Source organism: Gasterosteus aculeatus, chromosome 4 (assembly GCF_964276395.1).
Source record: "Gasterosteus aculeatus chromosome 4, fGasAcu3.hap1.1, whole genome shotgun sequence".
In the NCBI taxonomy this organism is placed as follows: Eukaryota; Metazoa; Chordata; class Actinopteri; order Perciformes; family Gasterosteidae; genus Gasterosteus; species Gasterosteus aculeatus.
In genome coordinates this window covers 23,070,519-23,090,231 of record NC_135691.1, presented here as the reverse complement: position 1 = coordinate 23,090,231, position 19,713 = coordinate 23,070,519, and the positions used below count along the sequence as shown (strand labels likewise).

Below are 19,713 nucleotides of genomic sequence, written 5' to 3'. Positions count from 1 at the left end.
TTGTAGCACATAAAAATGACACGCTCTTGTTTTGAAAGGGCTGCCGGAAGTTATTCCTCAAACCGGAACAGAGGCCACATGCGCGCGGTGCACAGCCCTCTGAGTTCTTTCCAGCATGGCGGCCATAGGAGTCCACTTCGGATATACTTGTGCTTGTGCTGCGATATTTAAGGTGAGTGAGGCTCATTTGAGTTCCAGCGGCCTTTCCCGCCCTCCTTCTGCTCCATGAGTCAAATGTTGGGCTTCAGCTCTAAAATCCTGCTTCATTAAATATCACTCACATTAGTTGCTAAGATGCTAGCAAACTAACGTTACGATGAATGAAGACAATAGTCTACCTTCTATTTCGGTAGTCTAAATAGTTATAAGATGCGGGGGAGGCGTAACGTTAACAGTTAACAAGTTCGCCAGTAATGAACCTCTATGTCCTTAATATCACAACAGAATTAGGCCTAACGTTTTACCATACTATTGTAAAGCAATTAAAAAAGTAGACCCCACAATAACGTTAAAGCTTTCCCTTTTAATGCTTCCTTTTCCCAATCCTTTTTCTGGGCCTCATTGATGCTTTAGATCAGCATTAACAGCACATTGAATGTGACGAACCGAAGAGCAGCCTGACCTGATGTACGTTTGATGCATCTCTTCCTCAACTGTACTCGCTCCAAAGAGCTCTGTGTTGCTGGTGACTTGGCTCTGAATGGATGAATGAATTTGGCCTGTAACAGCTACTCGGAACCGCCAATGCTTCATCTAATGTTTCCTGGTTACCAGAAGCCTGTCCAATGTCCCAGAAAAGCTTCATTGGGAGGCCATTCCTGCCAGTTGCTGAAACACCACAGGAAAATCAATAAAAAGACAAATGTGTGCAACTTAAATGACCGTTGTGTGTGCTTCCCAGGATGGACGGGCTGAGGTGGTGGCTAACGATGCAGGAGACCGGGTGACTCCAGCTGTGGTGGGCTACAGAGACACTGAGAAGGTACAATGTGAACTTTATCTCCGTTATCCTAGCTGTCATAGTCTTTGCGGTAATAGCAGTAAAAGCTTTGTGCTCTTGTTAGACTTTATGATTAATATTGTTTTCTGCCTGAGTGGATGTCATCGTCGCATCCACTATAGGTTATAACTGTTTATATGCCAGTCTGCTTATTGCTTGATTTCTTTTTTTTGTAGATTGTTGGCATCGCCGCCAAGCAAGGGAGGATCCGCAACGCTGCCAACACAATTGTCAAAGTGAAACAAGTGCTTGGGAGAAGGTGACGTACTTCATACTGTCTTTTTTACTAATCTTAAACTACGAGGAACACCGAAGGTTAATAGCTTGCCTCACTGGCACCAATGGCACTAGTGCAAAGCAAAAAAAGGTTTACGGGTACGCTACACTTACAATGTTAGATGCAGCAATAGACCGTATCCTATCAGTAACTTTGTGTCATCATTGGGCGGTAGTGTTTAACAGCTTTGTTTGGATTAATTTAATTTGTGCTTTCACATTACATTTAGTAGCCTGAATGCTTATTAAGAGGGCCTTCATTGTTATAATATGACGGTATTGGTATGTTTGCAAGGTGTAAGACCGACTTAAAGATGTTCTCTTTCCCTGTCTCAACGGGCAGCTTCGACGATCCAGAGACCCAAAGTCACAAAACACAAACCAAGTGTCAGGTGAGTTTGACTGCTTACAACATAGATTTAGTTCCCTGCATTGACATTGACTCATCTGATGCTCTTCATGTTGCACCACAGTCATCTCCAGTCAGAAGTCAGCTGGCTCGTTTGTTTTGTCTCTTTCTCTTGTTGAGCCAACATGGACCGGCTGTCATGATGAAATAATTGGTTTCTGTGTTCAGGTCGTCAACAGACAGGAGAAGCCTTATTATGAGATCACAGCAGGAGATCACCCAGAGTATGTCGCGCCGGAGGATGTTGCAAAACTCATCTTCCACAAAATGAAAGGTATTTTGTGACACACACACACACACACACACACACAAAGATTAGTGTGTTGCAGAGAAACCGCAAGCCGATTGATTATCTACTACTTTCACAGAAACGGCTCAGTCGGCTCTCGGCTCTGACGTCACCGAGGCGGTTATCACTGTCCCATTTGAGTTTGCACATGCTCAGAAGCGTGCTTTGAGGTAGGCCACATCACAACCCATTACATCGGTCCCGTTTATTTGTGAAACCGTTGGGCAAAGTCTCACCACTGCTCTGTGCAGGGAGGCAGCTGAAGCTGCAGGCTTCCATGTACTGAGGCTGATCCACGAGCCTGCTGCTGCTCTGTTGGCCTATAACATAGGACAGGATTGTTCTTCAGGAAAGAGGTACGCTGCTTCTGCAGCTGATGAGCTCTTATTACTGTGGATTCATTGCGATGTCTAAACGTATCGACTCCTAACAATGTGCGCCTGCCCTGCTTTAACAGCCACGTCCTCGTGTACAAGCTGGGCGGGACGTCCCTGAGTGTGACGGTGTTGCAGGTCAATGGGGGAGTGTTCCGGGTGCTCAACACACACACCGACCACAGCACCGGAGGAGAGAGCTTCACCCAGGCTTTGGCTCAGCACCTCAACGCCGAATTCAAACGGTAGCTACTGTCTTTTCTCCTCTGTAATTCTCACAATAGCAAAATCATACAGCGGGCTGAACTAGACCGCCGGGCGATCCGGCCTTTGACATCCATGCTGTGAAGTATCAATGTATGTGGATCTAGTCAGTACATCAATAGAGTAGATGAAGATTGGAGAAACAGACATGAGAACAGCACTAAAGCATGTACTGCTGGACGGGGAAGCTGCTTCGCCTCGTCCTCACAACTGAAGCAGTTATTGCTGCTCGCTCTGAAGTCTCAATTGACAAAACCAGCTATTTAACCACAGAATTAGCTGGAATACTGCTGCCCTGATCCGTTGGTTTGTGTTAGTTGGGATTCATCAAGGTCACACAATAACACCCATAACACTAACTAAATGTGGTAGACTGGCAGCGCCAATGTTAAGAGTAAGGTCAAATGTTTACGTTGAAGAGAGCAGAGATAACGGCTTCAGTTCCCCGTCAGAGAGGCAGACAGCAAGGTGAAAATGTTCTAAACATATAAAATACGGCCACATCAGTACACGTCTTTACTCCTGTTTACCACTAAGTGTGCATAGGTAACCTAAATGATTCAGTATGCGTCCATCCTCCCTTCATGAAGGCTGTGTGTCTGTGTTTGTTGTGCAGCACCTATAAGTACGACGTGAGCACCAACGTCAGGGCCATGCTGAAGCTGATGAACGGAGCGGACATGGCCAAACACTCTCTGTCCTCGCTGGAGTCGGCCAACTGCTTTGTAGACTCGCTTCACGACGGCATCGACTTTGAATGCAACGTCTCCAGGTGAGCTGTAATTTATGGCAAAGAATCTATTCTTATAACACAGCTAATGGCTGTGTTCAGAGCATCTGTACGTTCATAAGACATGAAATTACTCTTAATATCGTGATACGTTTGAGTTACTGACATTTTTAACCGGTAGCTAATCTGTCTATCCTTTTATGAAAGCACACACTTTAAGTGAAATGTTCATCATAGAAGAAAGCCAAAGCCTACTGAAGACGACGGCACTGTGAAGCGCCGAAACTGAGCAAATGTGCCAGAAACACACACTGCTTGGTTGACACTTTCATTGTAATGTTTTACCTTTACAAATGCATATAGTGCATGCATTAACCCCCCTATTCCGAACGCGGTCGTCTGCGAAAGCCCCAAAAATCAGTTTAAATTTAAACACAACTCCAACAGTTATTTAGGATTCCCGCGGGTCCTTAAAAAGTCTTAAAATGTCTAAATTAAAATTTGGGTAATTAAGGTCTTAAATTGTCTAAAATTTCACGTAAAGTTGCTGTAGGTATAAATTTTTTTGCCAGTGCGCTTAATGGCGACGAGAAAGCACAGTGGCGCATCGTAAAACATCTAACCGTTGATTAATTTAGTATTGTGCGAAATGAGTCTCTACAATTGAATAGCTGTTTACGGTACGTCGGCTACAGACGCCGACGTCCGGCTGCGTGTCGCCATTACGCGGTTGTCGATGTGAGGTTGAAAATGCAAAGAAGATGGGGAAGTGCACATTTAACCACAAGTGGATGGAAGAGGATGTATTTAGCAGGTGGTTGGCGCCGATTGAAAACAACAATGAGGCAATGGCAACTATGCAAGAAGACCTTTTCATTAGGGACCATGGGGCTCAAAGCAGTCGAGTCGCACATGAAAGGAGGAAAGCACCAGTGATACGTTGCAGCAGCTAGCCATAGCGGGGCCAGGTTAATCCCTGCAACGATGTTACAAGTTCAGACGCCACCTCTCAGTCGGCTGTAACAGGTTTCATTTCAACACCAGACACCCAAAAGGCAGAGGTACTGTGGGTTCTCCATACTGTGACGAGGCACAATTCATTTAAATCTAACGATGACATACGTGGCGTCTTTGCTGCCATGTTCCCCGATTCGCAATGCATTGTGTTGTTTAGTGTAATCCAAATTTATGTTGTTATGTTGGCTCTGTTCTGCATCACAAAGGAATCACTTTGATTGTTTACATCTATATTGGCCAAACAGTGTTGGAAGGGTTATTGTCAGTTATTATACTGTCTCCTAATTTGAAAAAAAGTTTTGATTTCCATTGTAGGAGGCAATAAATTGCGTATTCCAAAGAAATTGTGACATTTTTGGGTCTTAAATTATATTTGTTGCAGTCTTAAAAAGGTCTTAAAAAGCATTACATTTGACTTTTGAAATGGTGCAAGAACCCTGTTATTACAGAGTTATAAAATACTGTATCCAAATTCGTAAACAAACTCAGAATTTGCTGATTTACGCTGAACACTTGCAAGTGTTCCTTTTTGATGTGACACCACCAAGAATATTTTAAATAAAGCTTTTTGGCTTCATAAATATGTCAGTTTTAGTGTGCAAATGCATTTTTAAACAAAGGCCTTAAAAACGCTTTGTGTTAAAAAGGTTATTGATCGTTATTGATTCTTTCTATAAAAAAAATCTTCACAGCCAGTGCCTCAGTCTCAGAGCAAAAAGAACATTTCATGCCGTCCTCCTCCTCTTAGAATGAGCAGTGGTAACCAACATGATGACCTCATTGTCGTGTTTCCTCAGAGCTCGCTTTGAGCTGCTCTGCTCTTCTCTCTTCAACAAGAGCATCCAGCCAATCAGACCCCTGCTGGAGGCGGCGGGGCTCTCTACTGCCGACATTAACAAGGTGCGGTTTGTGTTTTTCTTACAGCTGTTTGTGCTTTTCTTTATGCACCATTGTTTGAAATGATGTCTCTGCAACTATAGATTTGGATCAGAGCGACCTTTATTTTTGACGGTGATTTGATTTCATGAAAATAAGCCTCGGCTCGATCGGTGAGGAAGCGTTTTGTGTGTAATGTGTGCGTTTCTAGGTGGTTCTCTGCGGAGGCTCAGCCAGGATCCCTCGTCTCCAGCAGATGATCCGTGAGATGTTTCCGGATGTGGAGCTGCTGAGCTCATCCCCTCCTGATGAAGTCATTGCTGTGGGAGCAGCCTTAGAGGCAGGCTTACTGGTTGGTAAGGACAGTCTGGCCCCCGAGGAAGACTCCATCACAGTGGATGTCTCTGCCACCGACATACTAGTGAAGGTACGCTGGTCACATTAAAACACAACAAACAAGTGGTGTTTGTGACCCATTTTTCTTTAGGGCAGGTAAATGGAATGAGTTTAATCCGGTCAGTTCTAATCTTCACTGTCGCTGGGTGGTGTGTGGGCATTGCAGGAGGTGGATGAATCGGGAGCCGAGGCGTTCACCGTTCTCTTTCCGTCTGGCACGCCCCTCCCAGCCCGCAGGCACCACGTCCTCAGTGCTCAAGGGGGGCTGTCCTCCCTCTGCCTGGAGATATACCAGAGATTTGTTGCGGAGCAGCCAGAGAAGCTAGCTAAGGTATGTAGCTGCACCCAATCCAGGCTTTGTTCCTTACTATGGACATCCGTGCATTTAAAAATGTCAATCATGTAACCCAGTGTGTTAGCCAGGCGTAGGGCTGGGCCTTATATATCGGTTCAAACGGTATACCGGTATAAGATTTCCGTACGGTATGAATTTCTCATGTAGCGTTCATACCGGTGTTACGCCATAACAACTCACGTTGCTCTTCGGCAGGCGGCAGAATTATTTTATATTATTTCTACTCATCGAGGAGCGCTCAGCAGCCAGAGCTATTTGTCTTACGTGTGTTGAGATTGAGTCATGGTTATAACTTTATAACAACAATAAATAACTACAAACAACAAACACTCTTTAACAGGGTGAAACACCACGACACAACAGCTTGTGACACAAAACTATTTGTAACACTAATAATATACATTTATAAAAATGACCCCGCCAAACTGCATGCTGGGTACAGCTCACAACAAGAAGTAACTCTGTTGCTACATACAGCTGCACAAAAGAGCGCTACAGGAGGAACAACGAGAGACCAGAGATGCACCAACACAACTCGTGCCCAAGAGAGGAGCTGTGTCTGTCGAGCCTCTGGTGGCAACACTAGCAGCCACCACAAGCTAACAAAGCGGCCAGTTGCGAGCGAGTTGGCCAACAAGCGGCGAACAGCTGTTCGGGTAGCCGGTGGTCCTTTTCTAGGTCAATGAATTCATGTGTTTACTTGAAAAAGCAATACGGTCACATACCGGGATACCGTCAGAATCTTTCTAAATACCGTGATGTGGGGTTTTGACCGTACCGTGCAGCCCTAGCCAGGCGTGTTACCCAGGCGCATGCCTACACACTGGTTATCAATGAGGATTCAACAAAAACAATGGTCTTTGCTATAATAACAACTGTTACCTAAACTTTAGTAAAAGTAAACAACACAAGTAGGACAAACGTGTCATGTACAATGAACAATGATACACTGACATTCTAATTCATATAGTTGCAATGTGCAAAAGGACAGATAAAGTAGATCAGTGTTTAAAAATGGATGTATACATATTTCTTCATTTCAAAGGACCATTTATCTGTTTTTGTGTGCCATGCATAGATTGTCCTGAGGGACCTACAACCGGGAACGGAGAACCACAACATCGACACCGTGGTGACCATGAAAAGGTATCCACCCTTCCAGTGCACAGCCCGCGTCCACTTGACGTGACTGCCTGTTTATCGTGTGTGTGTGTGTGTGTGTGTGTGTGTGTGTGTGTGTGTGTGTGTGTGTGTGTGTGTGTGTGTGTGTGTGTGTGTGTGTGTGTGTGTGTGTGTGTGTGTGTGTGTGTGTGTGTGTGTGTGTGTGTGTGTTGCAGGGACGGTTCCGTTCACGTGTCCTGCGTAGAACAGAGCTGTGGAAGGCCAGAGGTCGTCACCATAGCAGCTGCATCCTGAATCCGCTGGAGTACAAACCGCACACACACCGTCACTGCAGATGTTTTGTTGTTGTTTTTTATCACCAAATAAATATAATTCAACTCAAACTACATGCTCAAGATTTTGTTTCAAACCTTTTGGATGTTATTGCAATCATGGAATAATGTAGAATGTTGAACTGTTCCGTAGCTATAGCTGAAGCAGTATATGCATATAATCACATCACATCACTTACATCACTTGACAATAAATATGCTCATGAGCCATCTAGTGTATTATTTATAAGCACTTGTCTAAATAAGCAATGGGATGCATGTAGTGCATCTTACTGCTTATCCCACTGGCAACTTTCGTTTGTGGTTGAAATTAACCGTATTTTGGTTTATATTTCCTCACTGTGCAGTTTGGAGCGGTTACTGTCACAGGGTTGTCTCCCCCGTAACCTTTCCTTTAAACAAAGTTGGGCCACTTCATTTGAGGGGAAATTAGCAGGCATAAAATTGTTTTCTCTACCTATAACCTAACCTATTTAAACCTAAATGGTAATGGATATTAAGCATCACTTTGCCCTCCCACACCTGGGTTATAAATCTTCTCATCTATTTGTACATTATTTTGAACCAGCAACACTTGCATATCCTACTTAAGTGAGACATACCGTACACTCAAAGTAGAAACAAAGAACCCATTTCCCTAGGGTTTTCTTTTTTAATGTTTCATATGATATAATATTTAAATGTGGTGTTTAGGAGTATATCATTACATTACACTCATTCCATTCTCTCCACTCTTTACTGACGTTTGTCCACACTCCACACCATATCAGGCATTAAAAGAGAGGTTGGGGGCATAGTCTTTAGTTTCCAGTAGAACTCCAGTCATGATGGCAGTAAAGATTAGTGCAGATCAGTTAACTTCCGTACAGCTTCATCCGTGCAGTCTCAAGTGCATTTCGTTCCAAAGTCCTAACATTCCATCAAGACAGAGGAAGCCTCCGTCTTGTTCCGGCCTTTAGCATCCGTGCTCTGGGACGATGCGACACTTGAGGATCTTCAGGTAGTTCTGCACCTTGTTGGAGTCTCGGCGAAAGCAGTAGAGGAGGTCATAGTCTCTCATCGGGCGCCACTCACTGCTGTCGGAGGCCCGCAAAGCCTCAGGAGAAGCCAGGCTGCTGACGGTGTTGCTTATTATCCCCAGCACCTGCATCTGGAGAGGAGAGGACACACAAGGGATTTCTAAGCAAATCCAGAAGATGAACAGCTACCATCTCATTGGGAACAATACATTATAGATCCTGTCAGTATCAGGAGACATGTGATGCATCTATTTATAAGTCTAATCTCATTTGTTAAAAGAGGTTTTCCCTCTTCAAACACGGGATTCGTGGTGTACTTTATCCTCTGTTCCTCTAGTATTACAGTAAACCAAAATAACTGAAAAAAACGAAAGTAACTGGCAAAACTGGCAAAGTTAACTTTGCCAGTTACTTGCCAAAGTAATGATGATTAATGATTTAAGCAAAATCTATGGTGGAATGAATAATGTCTCTGTCACTTTTTGCATTTGACTCTCAGGGCTTCCATATTTTAAATGATACAATCTGCCCTGAATGTGTATTTTGTGTGAACTACTGTATGTTGTGGAAATGATTCCTAAGATGGGTGACATTAACAATGAAGGAACAATATCAGGATGAAAACATTACTGCCCTATTATGGATACACTGTTTGCACAGCCTTTTCAAACATAAAAAAACCTAGAAAACACAGTAAAGGACAGTAATACAAAGAATGAGTGATGCGATATAGTCTTATCTATTATGAATATGTTCCAAAACATTACAAATGGTTAATATTCAGGGACTCCAAAGGAATACCTCTGCATTTCTTGCTACATTGTGGCTGAATGGAACATTGGGTCACCTAAGGGTGAGCAGAGCACTTTAGATTTGCCATGTGACGTCAGGACTTTGTCATCTGTGTCACTGCGATTAACCAACCTGAGACTACAGCCCTTCATTACACAGCAGCGCAGATCCTCGATCATGCATATTGTCACATTTTTTGTTAGAAAATACTGGAATGAAGTACTCAAGATATGCAGCCATCACTAAAGATCCACTAGAAGTGTGTGACAGTATCTTTATCTGCAGCGGGCCTTCTGATTCTTCCATTTGACTGTTTCTGGGTGTCCGCTTTTGGGGACTTGTGTCTGCGCAAGCCTGCATCCAGTGCTTCTGGGGTCATCGAGCAGGTGACCGAGGTGCTACTTTTAACAGTACGCTTTTAAGTGTCTGCATTTTAGCCCCTTTTAAGCAAATCCTCTAACTAATATCATAGACTAACCAGCCAAATAGACATAAGGCTGCAGTACCTTCTCAGCCACTTTCTCCACACCTTTGTGGAGCTCGTGCACCATGTTGCTCATCTCAAGGGCTTTATTGGAGCTGAAGTTGTTGAAGTCGTGGTGGTGCGCCATGCTCTGATGGAAATGCCACAGGGGATCCCTCCATGCCACCAACAGCTTCAGGATCACCTCGGTCAGCTCCTCCCTCTACAGTGACAATAGAGGACCCACCATTTAATGGTCAGTGCCAACTCCAGTCACGCTTGACGTCAAGGGATATTACTAGCATTCATTACAGGTTTGGGGTTATTTTAATGTGGCCAGCGCATGCATCTGACAAGAAAGAGCTTTGTTAAAGGTTGATTCACCGCCATTCTCTGAGCGTTGTCCTTTCCATTTGGGGTGAGGATGCTGGAGGTGTGACAGTTTCGACTGACCCGACCGATGTGATTCTTACTGGGCATGAAGTACTGCTCCTGAAGGGATGAACATGAATGCAAGGTGGGAATGTCAGAGGTCGGATGTTGACTAAACGTCAAGTGAGGCTAAAGAAGTAGCGAAGGAAATAGTAGAGAATGACCTGCAGATATGATTCTGAATGGCTATTTGTACATGAATCTGTGTGTGTGTGTGTGTAAACTGATTTGCCAGTATATGATGAATTACTTTATTGATCCCATTACCTTTAAGGAGAGTAGCTGAAGTATAAATATATACATTTACTTCATCCCAAATGCTCACTTTACAAAATTAAACAAATGTATTGAATGTTGTTAGAAAAGCATTGTCAGACAAACTCGGGAGACTTACAAACTCGGTGTGAAGGTTGTTTGAAATGCCGTGCGTCCTGGCTGAGTGTTGGATGACCCGGTCAAACAAGTTTGCCAAGGAGAGAACGTGGCACCCACCCTGGGCATTGGCACAGATGGGCGCTGCACCTACCATGGTCACACTGCTGCAGAAGAACAGACAGACCCACACCACCCAGACACAAGATACTGGGCGAAGAGCAGAGGGAAAACAAAGATAACAAATGAAACAAAATGGACCGAAGAATGGTCCATCAGGACTAAGACCTCCCGCCACACGGTTTGGCACAGTTTCTTCCCGTCGGCAGTCGGGCTCATCAGCAGAGCCCGGTCCCCCACTGACTGACTCTGACATTCCACCGGTCACTCTGCTTCATACTGCACATGTCACTTTAACTGTCATTTCTCAATCGTCAATTTGTCGTCACTTTGTCACTTGTTCGATAGTGCACTTTATGTTTAATATTTTTTAACTTTTTAAATACTTCAAATTTTTAACTTTAACTTCTCTTGTTTTATACTAACCCATAGCCTTATTCTACAAACCCATTGCATTAGCATTTTATTTTCTTACTTGTGCACTGCTGTCTTGTTGTCTATTGTCACACTGTCTACTGTCACGCATCAACCGCCAAGACAAATTCCTTGTATGTTTGACATATTTTGGCAATAAATGTTTCCTGATTCCTGATTCCTGATCCTGATGTGGAAAGTGTGCATGTGTGATCTTTCTTTGCAATATGTTTGAATCAGGATAAAAAATCAAGCCCAAGATGAAACAAGAGACGGAAGCAGAGCAGTAGGTTTGGGGAAAGGGACAAGTGAACAGGAAGAGAACAGGGGATGACAAGCAGAGAGAGACAAAGACAGACGGATATTCCTTATTATTATTATTATTATTATTAAGTTCTATTCCTGAAATAGTTACCTGATCTGATGGTTCCATGCATCATGCTGGGCGTGGAAGAACTCCTGTCTCAGAGCAGATGGTACAGATCTTTTCTACCCCTGCTGCTTCATGTGAGGGTCCCTCACTGATCATTCCCCTTTTACACTTTCATATCAAACAGATAAAGAGAGTGAGAGAGAGAGAGAAAGAGAGAGAGAGAGAGAGAGAGAGAGAGAGAGAGAGAGAGAGAGAGAGAGAGTGTATCTGTGTGCGTATGAGAGTGATGAAAGCATCAACCTGGGACGTCATCCCAGCACTGGATGGTCTGTCGGACACATTTGACGTTGACTCTCTGGGTCCATTTAGCAGGCCTCTCCAGTACATTTCATTAATGTCCGCATGCCCTCCAGCTATACGGATATAAGGTCACTTAGAGCGCTGTGGGGCGCTAATGCGAAGAGTCAGAATCAGCTGATGAGCGTGCCTCATGGGAGCTCGCAATGACACTGGGCAGCATTAAGTGAATGTCACGTTGTTTAATAGCCTTATGAATGACGTCAAGTGGTTGTAGCCAGGATCAAATTCTCTCAGTTGTCAGAAGTTGTCTTTTTACACGTCGGTCAGCCAGTATGAGTCGGCTGAATGTAGTAAGAAACTAGAAAAGGTTATGTTTCCCTTAGTCAGTGTAATACTCCAGGTATCGAATGTTCTTTAAAAACATCTAAGGCCTGTTAATCTATTTCTGAAATGATTAATAGTAGTTTATTATCATCAATTATGATTGGCAGCGGTGGCAGCGCCTGTATTGATGCTAGTAGTCAACGTGGTAACCACTGACATGAACTGAAAACAACCGTCCACCAAACCTTCAGCTGTTTGATACTGTTTTAATGCTCTGAGCATCTCACAGAGGTGCTTCAACATAATGATTTTTTGCCTTTTTGCCTTTTTTTTGTCTACATCCAGTCTACATCCAGGACGTGGTCAGACCTTACGTCCCTGTCCGCTCACTCCGCTTTGAATCTGCCATTCAGCTTGTTGCTTCCTCACAGAGAGCTAAATACTCAACAAAATCCCAGCTCAATTATATTTCTTCTAAATGTTTTCTGAAATACGACGTTCACATTTAAAATGAGGATTTTTGAATGGAAGCCCTCTATGAATTTAGCAAAACTCCAAAGATGCAAATAAATGCAGTGGTAACAAAATAAAGTAGAAAAATAAGTAGCTAAATGTACAGTGTATTTCATATGTGTTTTCTTACCCCGATTCTTGAAGAAGAGGAACGACATGGTACAAAAGCTCCCCAAAGGTGTGGAAAAAGTGGCTGAGAAGGTTCTGTACGTCTTGTCTGAACGGTGTGGCTGTAAGTCTACAACATTAGTTACAATGCAAGAACCTACATGCGTACTGTTGAAGTGGGTCCTCGGTCTCCTGCTCAGTGACACCAGAAGCACCCACCTAGACAACAACCAATCCAAGAGCAAAATAGCCCAAATATGTTTCAGTATCTCAGCTTAAATTAACTGTGTAATGTTTAACACAATATATGGACATTTAAGTTGATAATAATGACACTAAATACAAGCCTACTGTACATACAATCTTGTTATAGTAAATACATGTTTATTACACATTTGTTCGATAATGCAAAACTGAGCAGGTTCGTTAAAGGTGACCGTGACTTAGGCGCACGTGCACGTTTCACTCAGTGGATGGTTGGATCCTGCGATGGCTGGAGGTCCACGTGACTCTGCTGAACGTACGTACACACACACGCACACAGGAGCACAGTATTGTCGGGCAGATGGTCTTGCGTCATGTTCAGACTGACCTGCAGGGTAACAGGGTGAATGTAACAGCCGGACTTGCCCACAGGCCAGCGCCATCACAGGCTTTGGCCTTTCTTTCCATTTTGACGGAACAAGAACCTTTCTGTGACGACTGACCAGTAAATGAACCGCAGATACTGCCCTCCTCAAACTTCTCCAAAACTACATATCAAACTGATGAGTGAATTTTCTGTCATGAAAAAGGAATTTGACTTGTCTTTTTTTAAAGCAAATATGTTTTTTGTAACAATATAGGAATTATTCAATTATGCATCAATAAAACAATCAAATCTAATATCTTAAAACAGAAAAAAACAAAAGTCAAATTAGGACCATCGAACATTTTAGAATTAAATTAAATTAAAAATCAAGCAATAGTATGTATGTATTGCATTACTCCCAACACTGGTAATGTACAGAGACCATACACTGTTTCAATCACACTTTTGACAGTGTTATCTGGTTGATGGCAGTGAGAGATTATGCACTTTCCACAGAATTTTTTTTTCGGGCCATTATTATGGACCATTATCTGAACTTTTAAATGTATACTACCAGAATGTACTCTTTTAGGCAGTATTTTCAATTGTGCTCCACTTCACTCCTTGGTATAAGCAGCAGTCAACCCTAATATACTGTATATTTAGGTTTTTCTCTAATCGACTTTGACCAATGAACTTAAATTTCGCTTATAGAGCCCATCCCAAATGTCCACTTAGTTTTACCAGTCAGCAAGTCTTTACTGCATATTATGAAACTGCCTTTGATAGGCAATGTTTCACAGTGGGTCCAAGTGGCTGTAACTTCAGAAACCCACTCTTGATCTGCAGGCGTTATAGTGCTAACTATAGAGCAACCACATACCTTCCCCACAGATCCTTGAGAACAGTCACAAATCAGTTGTGTGAATTTCTACATAAAGTGTTTTTATTGAGGATCGACAGCCCTGGTGAAAATTACCTAATTGCATTAAATAGGACTTCTGGGCCCCGGAGCTGCTTTCAACACAATTGATAATTACGTTAAAGAAACCAAAGCGTAGTCCTATTTATCAGTGTGATACAAGTTTGGAAAATAAACTGCCACAAACTTCAGTATAAGATGGTGCTTGTATCAATCTCATGCAGAGCATAAATGCTCACTACACTGCCTCACAAGCTACTCAACAAAGCCATGATAATCTGGCTTTTGTAGTTAAGTTTTCCATTAAGCCCACAGTTTGCCATGCATTCACAGTGACCTGTCGTGATTCATTTTCCTAATGTCGGGCAAACAACCAACCACCTATCGAGCATCCCTGCTTTAGGCAACATCAGAGAACACCAGGAGAATTTATATATATATTTGTCAAGACATTGTTGCCTGATCCATCTAGAGATCAGCCAGAAAGAAGTTTTGTTCACCTGGGCATAGGGTTACATGCTAAAGCATATGAAAGTAAAGACTGGAAGGCCATTTAATAAAAATATAGAATTTTACACTTGTTAGAAATATTCGCTAAAAGAAAGTCATCTCGTGTATCAAGGCATTGCTTATTTTACCAGCTCAGGCACAAACTCCTACAGGTCACGTATAATCATTCTGAAAGAGTTAGATTCAGTCTTGAAAATTGCTATGAGCAAAGCACTGTTGTATCAAGTGCTAATTAGACGAACATGTCATTTGTTGACAACAAGCTACGATTACAAAAACAGCCTTGAATGAAACGCCATTAAAGACAATTACACAAGCTTAATATGACACATTACATCTTTAATGAGTCATTACAATCTGAAGTCCAATGGACAGGCTTTTAGAAGCTTAAAACAACCTAATAAAATTGTAATTGAAGGTGCGACATAATTCAATCCTGTTGGAGAACACAAGAGAAGATTAGGTTGTAGTAAAGTATAAACATTACAAAATAAAAAGGAAGTTACCCTTAGAAAAATTCAAGAAGTCTCATCAGTAATGGTAAGCGGACCAAAGACTGCTTTTTGTGCCACTCCATGAGTCCCTGTTTGAAAACACCGGTCAAGTTCACATCAAAACTAGAAAAGTTAAAGCAGCAGAGTCAAATACCTGATTCTATACTCCTGGTCTTCCTGGACTTGCAGTCGGAGTCACAGCAGTCACAGAGAGTGCTGTATGCATAGTTGTCCAGCAGCTCCCAGCTGAGTTCATGATTGAGAAGAGGCAGACAATTATTTACCATCATGGAAGTCAGACTACACAAATGGTTAAGACATTGTTACCCATGCTCTTTGACATAGTGGCAGGCCTTCTTGGTGAGGTCAAGATCGTTGGGGTCCCAAGCCACAAGTTTACAGTGGATGAACACCTGTTATGTAGAGGACGGAAGTTGTGAGGCAGAGTTGGCTTCCAGTTGTGACAATAAAGCACTGAAACTAAAACCTGCCCAATTTAGTTACCTCTTGACCAAGACCAAACCTAAAGGCCTGGAGGGATAGTTGGAGCTCTGAGGACTGCTGCCTTGGTTCAAATTTGGAGCCAGATATCCTGCTGTCCACAAGACATCTGGAAATAAAGTGAGGTTTCACATTTCAAGTTCTGGGCGACATGCAAAGAATGATCGGGTGAAACACGATTACCCCTTATTGGCGATTATCGGGTACACAGGGCTTTCAGGCTGCAGCTCCGGTGTGGTCGCCGCTACGCATTCCTCGAGAAACAAAAGCAAGGGCTGATGGGTTTTCTGTGACACGCTGGCCATGATCGGGATAAAGGAGCCCAGAGCGAAGGTAGTGGACTCAGCTGGGCCTGAGAAGTCATCTACAGCAGTAAAGAGTCATCATGTTACACATCACCTTAAGAGACACCATATACAGTAAGGTCTTACTTTAAACCCACCATTCATGAGGGCAATGTGAAACACTAGATGTCCCACACCGTGTGTACTGAACATAGGGTCATAAATCATGGGGTACCAGTCTTTAGGCCTGCAACAAAAAAGAAAACCAATAAAGCAACTGCTGCCATTTGACCAAACAGTCAATGTTGTAGAATAAACACCCACCTTGCAAATGCACAGACAACAGGATGAGTGAAGGACAGCGATTGAGAGCCAGAAGAAGAACCGTAGGTCAAGTCATTGCTGTACATCAAGTGATGACCAGTTACCTTAGAGAGAGACGAATATCAATGAACGGCGAGAAACAGATTTGTGGTTTGAAGGGTTATATTAAAGAAGGTTGAACGCACAAGTCTCCTGAAGTTACAGTCATTGAAATCCACCCTAAAAACAGCCTGGGTGGCAGAGAAGCTGGTGGGGAAGCAGCTTCCCAGACGGAAGAGCGAGAGATCAGCCTGGGATCGGCCCTCCGTCCACACCACCGTCACAAAGTCGGGCCTGCAGTCCAGCGTCATGTCTGGAAAGGGGAAAACACAAGGAACTCAAACTCGTTCTTTCTAAGGAATCAAACCGTCATGCACCATTTTGTTACATCCATACCTGCATAGATTAACATGGCGGCAGCAGCCACGCTCATCACTGCCCGTTGCCAAAAGAAAGCCATCATGACTGGATACATGCTCCTGGGACTGTGAGGGTTTTTATTCCTTGTCACCGGGGAATTGATCAAGAAAACCTCTTTCACCTGGTGTGCGTCAACAGTCTCAGGTGCAAAGGCCATCGGACCGATTGCAGCTCATTACACAGATGTGTTTCACTTAGATGAAGCTTGATCCGCTGCACGTGAGCAGGTTTTGTGGAAAGATTTTCTCTTTATGCATAAAATGATCTTAAAATGTTTCATAGTGCAAGGTAACCAAACAACCTAAAACAACAAGAATCTCTCATGTACTTTTTTTTTTCCCGGAAGGATGTACAGATCTGTTATTTATAAAAAAAATTACAAAAAAAGATTTAACAAAAACAATCAGATAAAACAATCAGATAAAAATACATAAAATATTTTTTTCAGCTTGTTTTTTCCGAGGGGTCTGCGGTACTTTCAAGAGAAATCACCATGAATGATTCGTCAAATAAATATTAAATGTTATATCATACTACCATTTTCCCTACCTGAGCCAGCTCCCTGGTTTGTGCACGTAGCCGATGGTGGTAGACAGCTAAGCGCAGCAATCTCTTTTTGCAGTTCTTCAAGTCTTACATACATAGGCTCCTGGCTGTCATCTATTTCTAAAAGTTATTTGCGCGAATGTAAATACCTATTAAAATATATATAAAACAAATATGTATCACACCACCTAGTACAATCTTTAATGGTTTTAATTTATACCTGTATGTATAGAGTTACGAACATTTAATGAATAGCCTCTTTTACTAAAACATGTACATTTGTCAATGAAATAAGTACTTAGCATGTATCTGGTCCATTGCTCCCCCACCGTAGTACATCAGGCTCTCAATGGAAATGTCTTAAATAGATAGATAGATTGATACTTTATTGATCCCTAAGAGGGAAATTTTGGTATCACAGCAGCATGTACAGGGAAGAAAATAGAATTAAAAGATACACATTATATACAATATAATAAGATAAAAAATATTAAATTATTGAATTAAATTAAATTAAATAAACTAAACAAAAGAAAATAAAAATAAATGTGAGGATGCACTGGTCTGCCAAGGAGTTGAGAAGTGAACCATGGCGGTATCTATAGGAAAACCATACCCCCTCAGGGGGTTCAGCCGTTGGTTAAAACTTAACATCAGTTTACTGTTCGACTACCTAAGGAATTCTGTTTTTCCCCCAGGGGCTTGGGAGGCCACCTATGTGGCCTGGTCAAACTACATTGGCTCATCATCATCATCATCATCATCATCATCATCATCATCATCAGGACATTTGGAGCTCATTGTTTGTCTGCTAAATGAGTGACAGATGTGTCGCCTTAAGACCCCTATTTTTCCTAGGGTTGGTATCTCGGGGTACCGGCACCGTCAGGGAAGGGAAATACTTGGGTAGGTATCCCTGTGCTAAGTCGCAAGATGTTTCCCTCGTTGGGCCAGGCATGCCCACAAAATGGCGGCGGTTACGCCCACTTCCTGTACACACTTACGTGTGTGCACGAAGGCAAAGGTCACATGTGTGCTGATTCAACCTCAGCAGAGGTTATTCTTCCTGAGGCAGCTGAAGAAATTCAACCTGCCAAAGATGATGATGATCCACTTCTACACGGCCATCATGGAGTCCATCCTCTGCTCCTCCATCACCGTCTGGTACGCTGCAGCCACAGCCAAGGACAAGGGCAGGCTGCAGCGTGTCATCCGCTCTGCAGGGAGGGTGATCGGCTGCAATCTGCCGTCCCTGCAGGTCTTGTTCGCTTCCAGGTCTCTGAAGCGAGCTAAAAATATTGTGGCCGCCCCCACTCACCCCCGGACTACCGAACAGTTTCTTCCCGTCGGCAGTCGGGCTCATCAACAGAGCCCGGTCCCCCCACTGACTGACTCTGACATTCCACCGGTCACTCTGCTTCATACTGCACATGTCACTTTAACTGTAATTCATCACTTTGTTGTCACTCGTCACTTTGTCACTTGTTCAATAGTGCACTTTATGTTTAATATTTTTTAACTTTTTAAATACTTTAAATTTTAAATTTTAACTTTATTCTCTTGTTTTATACTAACTCATAGCCTTATTCTACTAACCCATTGCTTTAGCATTTCATTTTATTTTATTACTTGTGCACTGCTGTCTTGTTGTCTATTGTTACACTGTCTACTGTCACGCACCAACCGCCAAGACAAATTCCTTGTATGTTTGACATATTTTGGCAATAAATGTTTCCTGATTCCTGATTCCTGATGCACGAGCAAAAGTAGGTTACTATTACTACTGATGAATTCATAAATATACAGACTAAACAGGCCTATTTGGGACAACTGCCAAAGGGGACAATCTACACATCTTTATCTGCACTTCATTCAGTTCAGATACGCATTTTTAAATAATATTGTTTTTTGGAGAACAGATACCCAGGCCCACTATGAATACATCTTGATGTAATGGACTTTAGGTGAGAATATATCATTGCAATAGTATTTGCATTATTATTCAATACTCAAAGATACCATGATACTATCTTGGGGTTATTATTACACTCTTTTAAACAATAATAATAACCACATTAATAATAAGAACAACCATAATCTCAAGTATCAAATATGTTGTCATTATTGTGCATAATACTACTCACTAAAAGTAGTATTATAATCAATATAGTAATAGTCATATTTGTACATAAATGACTTGTTTCAATTAAAAAATAAATATTGGCCTGATCTGTTGACGTGTACTCTGTGACGTGTGGATAGAATCTGGGTGTCGACGTGCGCACTGTGTGCTTGTTTTCCATCCCAGTGTGCCCCGGAGTTAAAGTGCTGGTGAAACAAGTCTACAACACGATCAGCACAACAGCAACTCGACATACTGCGTGGACACCTAACCACGTTCATAAAACGAGCGCTTCCCTCCTGTCACATCC

General features: G+C 42.6%; 3 protein-coding genes across 3 annotated transcripts; 1 reads left to right on the top strand and 2 right to left on the bottom strand.

Moving 5' to 3' along the window:
• The first annotated feature begins 39 nt into the window (after window positions 1-39).
• Window positions 40-7,650, top strand: hspa14 (heat shock protein 14). Its single transcript, XM_040173924.2, has 14 exons — window positions 40-172; window positions 902-982; window positions 1,177-1,259; window positions 1,620-1,668; window positions 1,854-1,959; window positions 2,054-2,144; window positions 2,226-2,330; window positions 2,432-2,593; window positions 3,229-3,384; window positions 5,157-5,259; window positions 5,447-5,662; window positions 5,798-5,962; window positions 7,065-7,132; window positions 7,324-7,650. The coding sequence occupies exons 1-14, from the start codon at window positions 116-118 to the stop codon at window positions 7,400-7,402; spliced, it is 1,521 nt and encodes a 506-aa protein (XP_040029858.2). The 5' UTR covers window positions 40-115; the 3' UTR covers window positions 7,403-7,650.
• Window positions 7,651-7,742: 92 nt separating this feature from the next.
• prl2 (prolactin 2) lies at window positions 7,743-11,586 on the bottom strand. Its single transcript, XM_040173925.2, has 5 exons — window positions 11,468-11,586; window positions 10,541-10,728; window positions 10,099-10,206; window positions 9,758-9,937; window positions 7,743-8,590 (listed from the first exon to the last, which is right to left on the bottom strand). Exons 1-5 carry the CDS (start codon window positions 11,490-11,492, stop codon window positions 8,396-8,398), a joined length of 696 nt encoding a protein of 231 aa, XP_040029859.2. The 5' UTR covers window positions 11,493-11,586; the 3' UTR covers window positions 7,743-8,395.
• Window positions 11,587-14,991: 3,405 nt separating this feature from the next.
• Window positions 14,992-16,798, bottom strand: LOC120817850 (zona pellucida sperm-binding protein 3). The gene is made up of 10 exons (XM_040174468.2): window positions 16,712-16,798; window positions 16,462-16,628; window positions 16,277-16,380; window positions 16,111-16,199; window positions 15,852-16,032; window positions 15,672-15,777; window positions 15,495-15,580; window positions 15,322-15,413; window positions 15,180-15,256; window positions 14,992-15,109 (listed from the first exon to the last, which is right to left on the bottom strand). The coding sequence occupies exons 1-9, from the start codon at window positions 16,788-16,790 to the stop codon at window positions 15,192-15,194; spliced, it is 969 nt and encodes a 322-aa protein (XP_040030402.2). The 5' UTR covers window positions 16,791-16,798; the 3' UTR covers window positions 14,992-15,109; window positions 15,180-15,191.
• Window positions 16,799-19,713: the final 2,915 nt, after the last annotated feature.